This window comes from Thermobia domestica, chromosome 2, assembly GCF_964235325.1.
Source record: "Thermobia domestica chromosome 2, izTheDome1.hap1.1, whole genome shotgun sequence".
Lineage (NCBI taxonomy): Eukaryota > Metazoa > Arthropoda > Insecta > Zygentoma > Lepismatidae > Thermobia > Thermobia domestica.
In genome coordinates, this window is record NC_137455.1 from 311059226 (window position 1) to 311075108 (window position 15883).

A 15883-nucleotide genomic window follows, 5' to 3' on the forward strand; every position below is an offset into this window, starting at 1 on the left:
GGAGCTGAACTAGCCTCCATTTATAATAATAAAACATAAAATTTACAGAAAAATACGTGTATATTCCTGCCAAGGGCGCCGAATTCTCTGTAACTTTGGGGGATAATTCAGATGTGTATTTGGTTGCAGAAGGCATATATGAAAATTTTAAGACAAATTGAATTCAAATTATGCCAAATATTGTATGTTCATAAATACAATGCGGAGGGTCCACATGAACTTTGGGGGGCCCGAGCTCCCTGGCCCTCCAGGATCGGCCCCCTTGCTTCCTGCTGTAGATAACTTCGATACTGAACTTGAAGTTAAACCATAAATTATTAGAAAGGACTCATAAGTATCTATAAACATGCAGCCTTTTAGTGGTGTGCTTCCGATTAGATTTCTAAGTCTCTATTAATATAAAAAGCCTATATATGTAATGATGTTTGGTAATCAACTTCTCCAAGACAACTGCACCGATTTTGATAATTTTTGGTACATGACTAGACCATGATCTTAAATTTTGAACTTAAGTTTTCATCAGATTAGTTTTTCCGAGAGGATTTTTCCAAAAGATTAAATGCCCCTAGCAATGTATAGGCCTACACATGCAAACTTAGCGACAATGAGTAATTTTTTAAAAAATTTAAATTCCATAACAACTACTTTACCTTTTCTTTCTTTATAAACATATGCAAACTTTCATTTCTAGGATTTCAACGTCATTGTTTATATTGTAACCAACTGCAATTGTGATTCTGCCTTATACACGCAACTACAGATTCTTATTTGAGAAAGTAGTAATGGTTGGGAGTTTGTGCAGGCGAGTTCGAGTGAAATGTGTAGTAAATCTATTCTCCCCGTGTGAATAACGGGTATTTCAGCTAATCTAACATAACTGTAGAACGTAGCACCAAAGTAATACACTGCTGTTAGTGAAAAATGCTACGCCAAGAACAATGACAGAAAGACTTCTAAATTCACAGAACTTGTACAACAGAACATGGCGAAAGAAAGTTTCTGTGCGATAACGCGTGTGTTGACCTTGAAGTGTTCTCGAGTTTGTGCGACGTATTTCTATGTGATCTTACGATAAACAACACTTATTGTGGGATTGTCGGCGCTGTACCAGAACGGCGGAAGAAAGTGCACTACAAGTGTAGTCTTAGTGGGACCTAAACATTGTTCAGCGTAAGCTCTAAACTCCGATAAACAAAATATTTGTATCCTTCCGCTTGTCACAAATACGATTGGCTAGTGATGTACCACTCTCACTCCCCATGGGGAGGAGCAAATTATACAAGTGCATTTTGACAATACTGTCTCGCGTTGTCCAAATACTTACAGCAGCAGCAGAAAAGAAAGAAAAGAAAGTCTAAAGATTAAAAAAAAAGTATTTGAATTTCGCTCGTAAACAACTGTTGCTTAGTGAGTAAAAATTTGCCTTGTTGGTGTTTCACCACAACACTCGCGGAACCGGGATTCATGCCAGTCATCTTTCAGACTTTAAAAGCAGAACACCCGTCCACAGTTGAGTTGGCACCATAATTACTGCGCATGCTTAGTGTTTATTTCTATTGTTTCATTGGCCACATTCGATTGCAGTATTATTAGATAATCCGTATTATATTTTTGTCATTTATAATAATATAGCAGTTTTATATGAAGCTTCATAGTAAAGGTAATAATGCAATGACATGAACTATTTTGCGGAGGAGTACAAGCGTCGGTAGGACAACAGCAAATCAACGAGATTTAGTTTCACGTGGCTTTGTTTATTGCAGTTTAGAGCTTACGCCGAACAATGTATAGTTCCCCTAGAGCCAATACACTTTTCTAATGAAAATTGGCATCTGTGGAAAGGACTTTTCCAATCTGTTTTCCCTTCTTTTATTGGAAGACATATATATTGTACATTATAAAGGTATACTGCTTATGTAATATTTTGGGTGTATAATCACGTGTAAATATAACATTTAATCGAGTTGGGAACACTCTTAATAACACAGATGAAGCGTTTGTTGATAGTTTGTACAATATGTGCTATATAATTAAATTTTCTTATTCATTTTCTTAGGTCCTTTGAATCTTGAAATATCTCAAAAATATTTTTAAAAAATATTACCACTGTATGGAGTCACAATTAATAACCTTTAGTGTATCATATGTTTTATTATTTCTAGTTATTAACTACTGCAATTTAGAAAAAGTCAAATACAGAACACATGTAATCTTGACCAAATTTGGCAAGGAACTAGACCTTGATGTGCTTAGTAATCACGTGAAGTCCTGTATAGACTTCTGATTCCCGAGTTATTATAATTAAATTTTGGTTTTGGACTTAATCAAAATTTCGCGAATTAAATAAATAGCAAATAAATAAATAAATAGCAATAAATAAATAGCAATAGCAATAATAATAATTAAAAATAAAATATAGTAATATAAAAATAAAATATAGTATAGTATATAATATTTATTTAGATAAAATTAGTGGGACGAAAAGATGGAACAAACATGCTAAAAGTTTAGTTTGAAGTTAAATGTGAAGTAAATAAATACACTGCACACTTATAATAAAAGTTTCCGAAAATTATGAAAGGTAATCTTTTCTCTTCAGGTCAAAAGTCATCGCCTTTATGTCGAAATCTCCGAAGAAGGGTTTGGGCAATGATTAGTCTCTGACGTTTGTTGTCCTCGGTTAATGAACGTGAGATCCAACGGGCAGAAACCTTCCGATAACCTACGCTATGAATCATGTCTTGCACCGCACTACGTCCAACACCAAGTTTTGCAGCGATTTCATTTACAATGATACTCCTATCTTCCATAATCATTTCATCAACCCTTACCTTGTTACTTTCCGCCGAGGCAGTTCGAGGACGCGCGCTGTGAGGCTCATCTTCGATACTTGTGTTTCCATCCTTCAAATGTTTCACCCATCTCTTAACACTGCTGGCACTCATGTACACATCTCCATAGGCACGCTGCAGTCGGTGGCGAATTTCAGAAGCAGATTGGTCCTCTTTAACAAGGAATTCAATCCCAGCACGCTGTCGAAACGAAACATCGCTGCCCGCCATTTTGGAAGTCCTGCTTGTGGTCGTGCTAGTAAGAAACAGCGTTAACGTCTGGAAAGAAAGAGAGGAAGGTCTGTAGATTGAGATGATATAGTTGGTTTCACTTACAACTAAAGATTACGGTTCTGAAAAAACGTTGCTCACAACTTTCAGTATGCCCCTCGTAGATTTGGATTTAGTTCAGTTTACTTAGGTTACTTGTAGAGCTTGTTATATTTATGTAGTGCATTCTGTAGATTGAATCTATTTCTGTTGAATTTTCGCGCATGCAGAATTAATTTAGACTTTACTGTAAGATTCATTAAGTTGATTAGACATAGACGTAGAAATTAATGAAATTGTTAGGATTACTTATAAATATGTATGCATTATCAATATAACGTAGAAACCATAGAAGGTAGATATCAAAATTAATAAATGCTTAAGCATGCTATAATACTAGACAACAGAGGTTCATCTTGCACTAGCAATCAATATAAGCTTGCTTCATGTGTGGAATGCCATACGGATGTTTAATTAAATAAAATTGTCTTCGAACCTAATTACGTGAAGTATAAACACGCAGCTAAGCTAAATCACCTACGTAGAAATTGTAGGTTTCTTTTAATTAACAGTATTATCGTAATAACTTATCCATTCTAATTGTTTCATTGCTCATTTTTATATTTCATTTATGATATTTTGTATACATGACTAGCCTTTGGCTAGCTGGGGGCTCCGCCCCCAGACCCCGAGTTTGCTTGGCCTACGGCCTTGCATTTCTTATCTATCATCCTTTGCATCAACGGTGAATTTCGTGAACTTGCTCTTCATATTTCCTGAATCTGCCCATCCGGGGGCTTCGCCCCAATGCACTGTCTTTGCTCGGCCTACGGTCTCGCACCTCGAACCCACAATTCTATCGTTTCTTCTTCTATTTCAACTATCTAAAAGATAAGATTTTATATCCCCAAAAAACGCCCATTTACTGTAAATAGAATGGGAATATCTTCATCCCCCTTTAGATCCCTAAAAAATTTTAAAAATATTCAATTTTGGCAATTTTTCTCTCCGTTAATCCTGGAATGCTATAATCATGCCAAATTTCGTCATTCTAATCATGCCGGAAGTGCCTAAACATTTTAGAGTGTAGAAGTCGTCCCATATCAATAACATGGAGAACATTTTTCAGTTCCCCATAAAACCGCTCTACGGTTGGAATTTTTTGTTTATGATGATTCATTTAGGTAACGCTAACGAAAACGCACAAGCTTACCGAATTTCAAGTTTTTATTTCAATTCTAAGTACCTAAAACATGAGAGTATAGGTCCGAAAAAGGCCCATTTAAATAACATGAGGAAATTTTTCATCCCCTCTTTAGACCCCCCAAAAATTCAAAATATTCACTTTTGCCAATTTTCATGTCGGTTAGTCCCGAGAAGCTACAATCATGCCAAATTTAATCATTGCAGCCCTACAGGAAGTGCTCAATAATTTATAACAGCTCATGTAGTTTTATAATTAGGACTAGCCTTTGGCTAGTTGGTGGCTCTGCCCCCAGACCCCCGCGTTTGCTCGGCCTACAGCCTCGCATCTCTTAGGTATCAGCCTTCGCATCAAGAGTGAATTTTGTGCATTCGCTCTTTAATTACATTTCCTGATTTTGGCACAGCTGGGGACTTTGCCCCCTGACCTTCAAGTTTACTCGGCCTACGGTCTCGCACCTCTTAAGTCCACAATTCTACCAAATTTCTAGATTTTTTTCTATTTTAACTATCTAAAAGATAAGATATTGTATCCCCAAAAAACGCCCATTTAAATAACATGGGAATAACGGCCGTTTTGTACCCATGAATTTAGAAGGTACATGGTACCCAAGAGGTAGCAGGTACAATATCTGTGATTTCGTAGGTACAAATATTGTTCATAGGTACTAAAGCTCCTAATTCCATGGGTATATGTACAGTCAGAAACAGTATACTTATTTCCTACAATTACGCATAAGTATTATTTTCCCATTCTTTAGACAGTAAGTATAGGTTCATTCCATGTATGTTGGGTAGTAGGAGCACGTTAGTATATATGAGCTAAGGTAACGAATAGTGCACTGTTTATGGTCAAAGAAAATATAGCTCCTACTTACAAACACTAAGAGAATAACAAAAAGTTAGTGATGACGTCACATTATAAATATTAATGAAGTAGTAGCTCTTGTGTAGAATTTCTATGTTGTCTGTCGTGAATGTTCATGTGTATATTAAAATGCAAATTGGTAATTTGCTCAACGCTAGTGTACTTCGGTCTCTTTATAATCATTCGTTAATTTGATCTTAGGAACAAGATTTACAAAGCGTCGTCAGGCTTTGAAAACATTCATACATGTTAAGAAGACTGAGAATTTGTTATTCAGTACTTACCGCTTTCTAAGAATCTCAGCTAGTAAGTTCGTAACACAAGAAAAAGTAGGACAGAATTGTAAACTTACTTAGAGATTTACAAACACCTTTTCAAGAATGCTAATTACAGAGAGAACTTTCATCTTTTTCAGTACAGTCAAGTGTAAAAACGAGATGTGCAGTGTAGCTGCTAATGTAAGACAAGTGAAGAGTTCTTAGAAGATTTCGAAACAATCATAAAATTTGACAATAATTTGTCATCATATTTGGAGAAATGTCTTGCAAAAGAGGTACAGGAATACCTATTATAACGTGGTTAATTGGTTCAACAAGCGTCCGCTCTACGCAAAACTGCATTGTTCGAGATCTATTTAGAACTTGTTTAAACTGAATTTAAAAAATTGAATAATAAAATACTTTAAAACGGACTAGCTGAACCTGCGCTCTCTACACAGCGCATCATTTACATATTAGCATGAATCTCCTTGTCATTCCTCACAACATCTGTACATGCCCCTTTACAAACAAATGTGAAAGACTTCTTGATAAAAATCGGCAAGGGGTACCCAAAAGGGAAGATTTTTTTCGATTGCTTTTTCAATATCTCACGCCGTTTGCAAGATAGAGCCTACTTCCGATTGAAGTTTCTAATTCTTGTATGATCAGTGTTTTCGTTCTTCTTGCACGCAGCATGTAATAAGCAAATACATTACATACACAATTAATTATAATGTCAGTGATATATGGTGTTCATTGGGGAAAACACTCCAAATAATAAAGATTCATCTTAGTCTAGAGAAATGGTCATCCTTCGTTTTTCATTATCATGTGGCCATGAAACAAACGCCTGAGAGATATACAACGCCTATATACAAACATGTTGTGTTGGAATATATAATTCATAGAATATGATGCTTTACCTTTTTAAAATTTCAACACTTCCAGTGTACCCCTAAAAATGTAATAAAGAAATAAAAGCCACATTTTTTTAATATTCAATTAGAACTGGACAATCTACACAAAATTTGAAATCAACCAGAGAAAACGTCACGGTTCTAGCTCTTGTGTTTTTCAAGATCTTATTGTCGAAAAGATTGTAGACAAACACATAGAATTTTCTTTGGGGACAATCATATAAACCTAGCATTTTAATATATAGATAATATTGATACTAAACAAACTAAATAATAAAATAATAAAGATAAACAAAATAACACAATAAGTTCTTTTATTAAATAAATAGTAAAATAATACAAATAAACTAAATAATTCAGAAAATAATTTAAATCACATTAAAGTTGTAAATCATAATTAAGAAACTTTTTTCAAATAAAATTTTAACTGGCTTCAACAAAACAACCATTAAAATGTGTTCATGGAACTAGTTCCAAAGATTACAACCAGATGCAAAGAAAATTTATATGAGATCACCAGGAAGTGTACTCTTTAATTAAAAAAGAAGAAATAATAAAGAAAAAAGAACAATCAAAAATAGTGTGCCTGTGTCGAAGTTATGCGTGAACACACCTGCAACCAGGAGCAAAGTTCAGCACTTCATTAACAATTCATATTTCTGCTATGTTGGCAACAGGAAACCAAGAAAGTTTGTGGGGTTTTCGTCACTCGTCAAACACGATCCACAGAAATTATCCATCTTATTCTTCGAAATTATCACCATATGGCTTCAATGATATATATTGTCAACGAGACACAAGCTTATACGTAAATGTCCTTTTTTTAAAAAAAAAAAATCCTTTTTTCTGGAGGCCGGAGTCTCTTATTAGGTACCCGTCATAAAAATGGCAGTATAGCAACTTTGGTCACGCTTTTCAATATTTTTTTAGTATTATATTTTTATGTATTTCAATAGTTTGTATCGTAAATTAGACACTCCACAGAATATATTAAAATAACAACAGTATTTGTTTATGCTTTAATTAACCAGTATATAAAATAGCATCCTAATTTTTAGGGTCTTATATTCGGGGTTCTTACCCTATACATACATACATACATATATATATATATATATATATATATATATATATATATATATATATATATATATACTAGCAGCGTTCACCCCGCTTCGCTGCGGTCACCCCGGAACGCAATAAACTTTGTTACTTAGATAATTTTTACTTTTTCGCTTTCAAGTGATATGATAAAAACCATAGAAGATTGCAGTAAATCTTAACATTATATCGCCTGTCATTTATGTTAACCCGCCCCGCTTCGCTGCGGTCATCCCGGTGCTGGCATATTGTAAAAGTGTCTGTAAAAATAAGCAAATCAATTAAAAAATTTTAAACAGAAGATTCAAGCTATTTTCCGCTGTATATCGCCTGTCATTTATGTTAACCCGCCGAGTGACACGGTCATGCGGGTTGCATATAAATACGTTTATTTTTACCTATGATGAACTAATAACAAAGGATTTGTACGTTATGGACACCTGAATGGTCAATTATCTCAAGACACTGGTAATTAAAAATTAAAGTGATATGATAAAAACCATCTAGGGTCCAAATCCTAATAACCCCCCAAAAATGAAAGAAATTGGTTCAGCCGTATTAGCGTGATGAGCGGACAAAAAATTGTACGTTCTCTTTTATATATATATATATAATCTTTTCTGACTGCAAGTATGTGGTTTGGTGCTGATTGTCACGACTGGCGCTGATTGCAAATATCAAGGTGCTGACTGCCACGAGCCTGGAAGAAACTGTATTTGAAAACAGCAGAATTAATCCCTCATACTAAATTTACTAATCATTAGAAATTTAGTATAAGGGATTAATTTAATAATCATCACAGCAAATCTATGTGGCTTCCTATAAGTTACAAAGTTGCTCACTAAGTGGAACGACATACGCTTGGATGTTTATGAAAGGATTGTCTTTTCTGTCATGTGTACAATTTGCACATTTCGTTGTTTAAATTAATTGTTTTATTGTATTATTTAATGGATCAGTATTATAGAGTAAAATTAGTGTATATTTATTCACCCTAATAATGTTTTTATAGTCAAAAGAAGAGCTATTTAAACAACGCTAGGAGGACAGTTCTTGGCATAAAGCAAAGCAATTCCACGTTTTAAGAACTTTCCAGAGGATCATCTTCGCTTCGAAGACGGAACTTCTTTTCTGCTGTACGATAGATTGGAACAAGATAAACGGATTTTATGTTTTGCATATGTTGGTCTGAAACCAGCGCTGACAAAGGAAGTTTGGGAGAAAGCACTCGCCTGCAGAGAAACTAAGCATGCCATTTGAAGGACTAATTCATGCTGATTACAACAGATAATAAAACTCCTGTACATTGAGAACTGTTCGAGATATCCAGCTTGATAGTTCATATGAGAAAATGAGTGGATGCACATTTCAACACGTTAAGTATTCTCTTCCATGGCGAAGCCTGATTGTTTGAACTTGCTACTGCTTGATCAGTGATGTCCATCCACAGAGAAATTGTCCATTACAAATTGCATGACGGATGGCAAAGACGCAACGGTTGAGAAGATACCAAAGAACTGCATACGATTTGTACAACCATTTGATGTGTTTGGATTCCGACCAATCAAAGATTATGGCAGGAGATTTGTACATAGTATGAAACTTTTTCATTCGGACGTTATGGTGTACCAACGAAATAATCAAATAAAGTTCGTGTCCATACGAATCAGTTCCGATCATCGCGATACATTGGATTGTTTCAGTTTGCGTTCCACAAGGCAGGTTACGAACAAATTATAGGCCTATACCTTTTGAATTATTTGTCGAATTTGCTTTTTGCTTTGGTTCCGCGAACTGTTTCCTTGACGGAAGCAACGCAATTGCACATATAAAATGTTCATGGTGCAAGAAAGTCTTTTGCCTGCGTCATTTCTTCATAGAACAAAAGAATATCAGTGTTTTCATCTCTAATCTATCATTGTGAACAATATAATGACTAATTGTATCTAACAAACCTGTTAGTTATTGCAAAACAGTTTTTTTTTTTTTTTTTTTTTTGTTACTTCCGATAGCTTTCAATTCGTATGTCGATATTCGTTGCTAATTATGTCGTACTTAACGCGTTTAAATGCTCATATCCTCATTTTCTCATATAAACTTCGAAGTTGAATATCTCGAACAGTTCTCAATCATACAGGAGTTTTATTAGCTTGTTGCAATAAGCATGAATCGGGTCTTCAAATGGCATGCTTAGTTTCTCTACATGCGAGTGTTTTTTTTTTTCGAACTTCCCTTATGAGGGACAGCCAGCAGTATTTTTTTTATGGAACTTTCACGGGCTGCTCGAAACAATTTGTGCAGCTGTACACAGTTCATGCTGACATAAAGAGTTCAAGTGAGAACAAATAAATCGTACCAAATTTGTATGCATCGCTCCCTGACAAAACTGAAAGTACATACAGAGACGTGTTTACGTTTGTTAGGAGTTGGTCTTAACAACACGATCCTAAGAGCGTTTGCACACGTCTCCGGCAATGCTCGAGTAGGTAATCTCGAAACAAGCTTTGGGAAAATCTTAGTGTTTTCAAAACGGACTTCAGAGTTTGGTCCTCCAAGTACCATACAGAGACTTCTGGCCTTAGTAAATCGATCTCACACTTATCAGCGTTTCCTAAATTGCTGTTACGTAATGAGATCTCTTTATGTTGTTTCAGAGCATCACTAGTTGCAGGTACTCTCTTCAGGCTGCATATTCCTTTTTTAAAAAAGCCTACAGCCTACCTTCATCACAAGTCTTTGCATTAACCCTGAAGAGCTTTGTGAAAAACAGTTCCACAGATTCAATAGCGCTTGCTGATAAAGGAATCTGTCCTAGGGAAAATAAAAGGTCAGTTTTCTGAGTAAGTAGACCATAAGTAGATAATGCATTGCTGGAATTGAATTATCTTTGTTCAGAACTCTTTTTGTTGTTTCCGGTAGTTTTAAAGATCAGAAGATTGTTAAGTCAAACTTCGACATCGATGTTCAAAATCTTGAAGGAAAGCATGAAGAAGTAGACTCTAGAATGATACTTCATGCTGTGAATCACAATTTAGAAAGAATTATTGTGATGAGTAGAGACACCGATGTATTCCTGCTGTTGATACACCATTATGACAGAATTTCTTGTACATGGTGCGGTATTTCAAAAACAACAAGGTTTATTCCAGTTCACCACCTTTGCCACGAGTTTCTGAGAATGAGGATAAACGTAATGGCTTATCACGCTCCACTTGGATGCGGCATAACGTCATATCCAGTTGGTACATCAAATATCAAGAATTGTCTTATTGCTCAGAAAACAGTGATCTTTTATTTTCCCTAGGATATATTTTTTTATCAGCAAGCGTTATTGAATCTGCAGAACTCTTTTTCATAAAGCTCTTCAGGGTTGATGCGAAGAAGTGTAATAAAGGTAGGCTCCTTCTTTTAGGAAAATGCAGCCTGGAGAGATTATCTCCAACTAGTGATGCTCTGAAACAACATATAAAAAGACCTCATTACCAAATAGCAATTTGGGAAACCCTGATAAGTGTGAGATCGATCTACCAAGGACAAAATACTCGGGATGGTACTTGAATAACCAAATTCTGAAGCCAGTTTTGTAAACACTCGAAGATATTCACGAAGCTTGGTTTTAGAGATTACTGTGTAGCTGTCGGAAACTTAACCCTTAACGAGTTTTCGTAACCATTTGGTTACACATTTTTTGATCTTGCATATTGCGTTTGAAGAGTATTATTTTCAGGAATTGTTTGTTGTGGTTATTTGTGTACATACTTTCCACGATGGTAGAGCAGCTGTTGCCCTCTGGTGACAATTCTCATGAATTTTACGCCGGAAGTAGTCTGTGGATATGTTGTTTTGCAAGCAGTACCGAAAGCAGACTGAAAAGGTAGTGAACCGTTAAGAGTTAAGTATGTAAGTTTGAAATGCAAATATAAGAATCACGTTTTCTCGTGCCTTCCAATGTGTAGTTGTCCGAGCGAGTATAAAAATTCAATATCACTTAATGAACAGAGTGATGAAGAAGACTGAATAATGCATTGAAGACATCGCAAATTTCTTTATCTTTTTGGAGATATAAGAGTGGCATAACATTACTGAGAACTAATTGTAGAAATCAAATAATTTGTTCTCTCGTGTAAAGATTTCTTAAGCATATGGTTTCCTTCTATTACGTTTCTTATTATAGATTTTACACAATCTTAATAATAGGCAAGTGCTTCTTCTGTAAATCAGATTTAACAGTAAAAAAAAAAAAAAGAAACTAATCATCAATAAAATATGATAGTCATATCTTATGTTATGACTATCTGATTCATACTAACTTTGCTATATTCAATAACTTACACTAAAAGTGTACCTACAATAAATCCAGATTTTATTTTCAATAGTGTCTGAAGAAGGATATGTTAGATATCCGAAACTGTCGCACTTATGATTTCATTATTTTATAATAAAACGTTGCTTTGCTCAGCATTTGTATTTTAGTGTAACTTATGCTTTTTTTCCTTACTATTACAGTAAGTATTAAGAGGGAAAGGTGGTAATATATAAAAATAAGGGGTTGGAAAATTGTTCATGATTCTCTCTTGAAAGTAATTTTGAAATCTGGTTCCTGCTTTATATCGTTCAGTACCATTGTAGTACATAAATCGAAGAACTTGTAGCAAAAACAGCCCTTGTCAAAACATTTTTTTTTTTTCAGAAAAATGAATAGAAAGCTGCATGCTTGTGTGTTTTATAAGGTATCAGAGACACGTATAAGAAAGAGATTTGCAGTTTTTCTCATAGTGTGTACTAAAAAAAGCTCACTTTTCATTCTTCAGGGAAATTTTGTTTTGACAAGGGTTATTTTCCGAAAAGCTCCTCAATTGATATTAAAAACGGATATATTTTTAAATTAGATTATAGACAGAGTTAATCATCTGGATTATATACTGGCAGTCAGATAAGATTATATATATATATATATATATATATATATATATATATATATATATATATATATATATATATATATATATATATATATATATATATATATATATATATATATATTAATCATCAGCTGCTAATATATTCCGTTTGTAGGAAAGTAACTCTTCGGCCGCGCCGCGCCGTGATCAGTTTTCAACACGACAGAATAAAGTCGCTTATAGCTCAGGCACTATTAATCCTACACTAATATAAGTGTACATTTTTGTTTGAAAGAGCATAAAATGAAGAAAAACTTTTAGAGGAAACATTTTTCCGAATTCGATCTTGTAAAGAATCTGTGGCTAAAAAACTGACGTCACGCGAAAGCAATACTGAGTAAAAATGGAAATAACAAGAGCACCATTAAATGTAGCTCAATAAAGCACTAAGATTAAATTCTAGAAGACAATTAGACAAACAAAATGTGAAAAGGTTTGGATGTTCTAGCTCCAATGGTTACGGAGATATAATGAATAATAGAGACGGTTAAAATTTCGGCTTTACTCCCCTCCCCTTCCGTGAGGTATTTTTCCTGGCATTCGGTATTTTTGTGATCAGTGATGGGTATATTCAAAAGATATCGGATGCCAAATTGTTACATGATTTGGCCTTAAAATCAAAAAGGAGAGGACTTTTGTCAAGTTGGTGCCTAGACTATAATAATACACGAATATGTTGCTTTATATATATAGTTTTATAAACATAACAGAGAAAAAAGATCAAGCGAGCAACTAATGAGGAAGTTTTAGAAAGATAGGCAAGAAAAGAACAATTTTAATTGTAATTAAAAAGAGGAAGAGAAACTGGTTAACACTTTCTGAGAAGAAAGTGTATGAGGGACGCTAAGCGCTAGAAGGTACGATGGCAGGAAAACGTGGAAGGGAGCAAAAGAGTAATGTTGCCTACGTGGAGGGAGACACCAATGGTATACACTGGGACCAGACGCCCTTTCCTTCCTAACTCAACATACATTTATACCAGGGATGCAAATAAGCACTCACCCACTCGCCCGGGGCGAGTGGTTCATCGGTGCGGGCGAATATTTAGTATCATGCTGAAGGTAAGTAAATCATTTCTATTGTGGGTGTGGGCTAGTAGCTGTTTTCTTGGGCGAGTAAAATTGTGTTGCTTATTTGCATCCCTGATTTATACACTTTTTCAATAAAGCTATACTTGTTTAACAGGGAAATGATTGATATAGTATGAAAATTCATCTGTACTCTTTCTCTTATAAAACAGTCTAGTTCTATCATTATTTTCTGAAAATATAGGTGGAACTATTCTACAAATCCTTATTGTCTTTTCGGGTGCAGCTAATACCCGTTCAATACAGCATAGACGTAGTGATTTATAGTATCGGACCCCTCGTAACAAAAATTTCTGGATACACGCCTGCGCATGAGACAAGAAATGTCTTGTCTCGTATCGAAGAAGAGACAAGAGTGGAGACCAGAACTGCCTTTTAAATTCAATATGAGCCAAAAAAAAAAGGAAAACTTCACGAGTTTCATGCGCAACACTAGTTTACCCTAATCTTACTTGTTAGATCTCAAATACTGTTTTGGTATCACATGATTGTTAATATTAAAACTATAAATTCATAAAGTGGTTGTATGAACGTAATAAAGAGCATTTATCAAGTTTTAGTAATATGTAAGTCATTATATAATATATTTCAAAAATAAATATGGTTTATCTCTTCCATGTGGTGATATGTTGTTTCACTTCCTTCGTGGACTTCTCGTGGCGCAGAGGGATTCTGGTAACTTGTAGATGAAATTAAGAAATAAAAAGACGGTATATGTTTTGTACTTACAGTAAATCTACAAAACGACGCTAGACAGTACTTCTATAAAATTTACTAGACATGATAAATAAGTCTTATCTCTCCGCTCGTCTCGCCTCCTTTTGTGAGCAACGTACGAAAAACATTATCGCTGATGAACGATATTAAAAGAGAAAAGTACTACGTCAAGACGAAATTAGACAAGTTAGCATAGGACTATTGTGCATGAAAACGTAACAGTTTGACGTAAGTGAAGTTGGCCCAACCACCTTTCGAAAAGCTTTCAAGCCAGGAATTAATGCTCAATTAGTGATATTTATTGCCAGATTCCGAAAAGTAATGCTGGTCTCACTGAGAAGTTAGGATAGGAAAAGTAGCTGGACCAATTTCACACTGGCCCAACTATTTTCTACGATCTTTCTCCATATCCTTCATTGTGACCGTCCCTTCTATTCTCCTTGGTCAAGGATACTTCAAACTACACATTCTTTCCTTCATTGTTGTCCAACAAAGACGTGGCAATGTTGTAGTTTTCTTTATCATTGGGTGCTATACCACTGTAGAGTCCAAACGGTTGGTCCAGTTCCAAGAATTCCAACATTTTAGATTGAAAACACATACTTTCCAATAACATCACTCTCTTATCATTTTTTCTTATATTCAATAATTACCGAGTAGTCTATGTAAACGGATTTATGGGACACCCTGTATATACCACTTTCTCGATTATGGAGTATCGCATTGTCTCAGTTGAAGATTAAGAAAAATTAAATTCAAATAACTTGTCATCTTATATGCTTTTTTTTTTTTGTTCCTATTGTTCCCGATTCAGATAGAGCTAAGATTTCACCTTTACACCTTGACTCTTCACTCTAAAGTCCGGTTCAAACCTCTTAACGTCTGTCGAAAACCAATGGTGTGCGGGTGCGACGTTGTCGGATTTCACTTTCTTTTGTGTACAGGCATTACGTGAAACATTAAGGCGAGGAATTAGGATATTGAAAAACGAACTTGTTCTTACAAATTTATTAACGTTATAGTGGCATATCATAAGGACGTACCTTTGACATTGCTTTCTCCTAATCCAGGAACAAAGCTATTAAACTTGCCCAACTTGCATTAGATATTGTGAAAAGGAAGACACGCCTTAAATGTCACGAGGTTTCAGCCGGCCTTTAGGGAAATAAAACCACGATTAAAAATTATTAAGTGAGAAAGCCACGATGTTTAAATTCCATGACAAGCAAAAGCTACACAATACATGATACACTAATAATTTCCAACACAAAATGTTAAATGAGAAATAACACCCTCATAATTCTATGAAGACAATGTTAGAAATTTGTAAAGTATATTTTTCATTAACTATTGCCTTTTTTAAAAACAACATGTAACTATGTCCCCAATTGTTGATATTTTCATATATAACCAATAACCAATTAGAAATATAATAATTTAGTAGTGAATTAGGATGTTTTGAATACCTTACATCGTAAAACATACATCTCCAGACTAACTAATTTATTTCATGGAATCCTTAATACGTTCGCATTTACCATCTAAATATCTAACACTTGGAAATAATTATGTTATATTTGCCATTTTAAAACTATTACATAATTAATATGTGGGATGTTGCTAAGGTAACCATAATATCAATAACTAACAAAGGAACACACGTATAT

At 34.7% G+C, this 15883-nt stretch overlaps 2 protein-coding genes across 2 annotated transcripts in view; both read right to left on the reverse strand.

Moving 5' to 3' along the window:
* Positions 1 to 2600: 2600 nt before the first annotated feature.
* Positions 2601 to 2945, reverse strand: LOC145679481 (protein GVQW3-like). The gene has a single exon (XM_081750060.1). The coding sequence runs from the start codon at positions 2943 to 2945 to the stop codon at positions 2601 to 2603; it is 345 nt and encodes a 114-aa protein (XP_081606186.1).
* Positions 2769 to 15883, reverse strand: part of LOC145678617 (uncharacterized) — a 75600-nt gene continuing 62485 nt past the window's right edge. Inside the window, exon 4 of the transcript XR_014130418.1 lies at positions 2769 to 3110. The gene's annotated coding sequence lies outside the window, so the exon portion shown is untranslated. The remainder of the gene's footprint in view (positions 3111 to 15883) is intronic.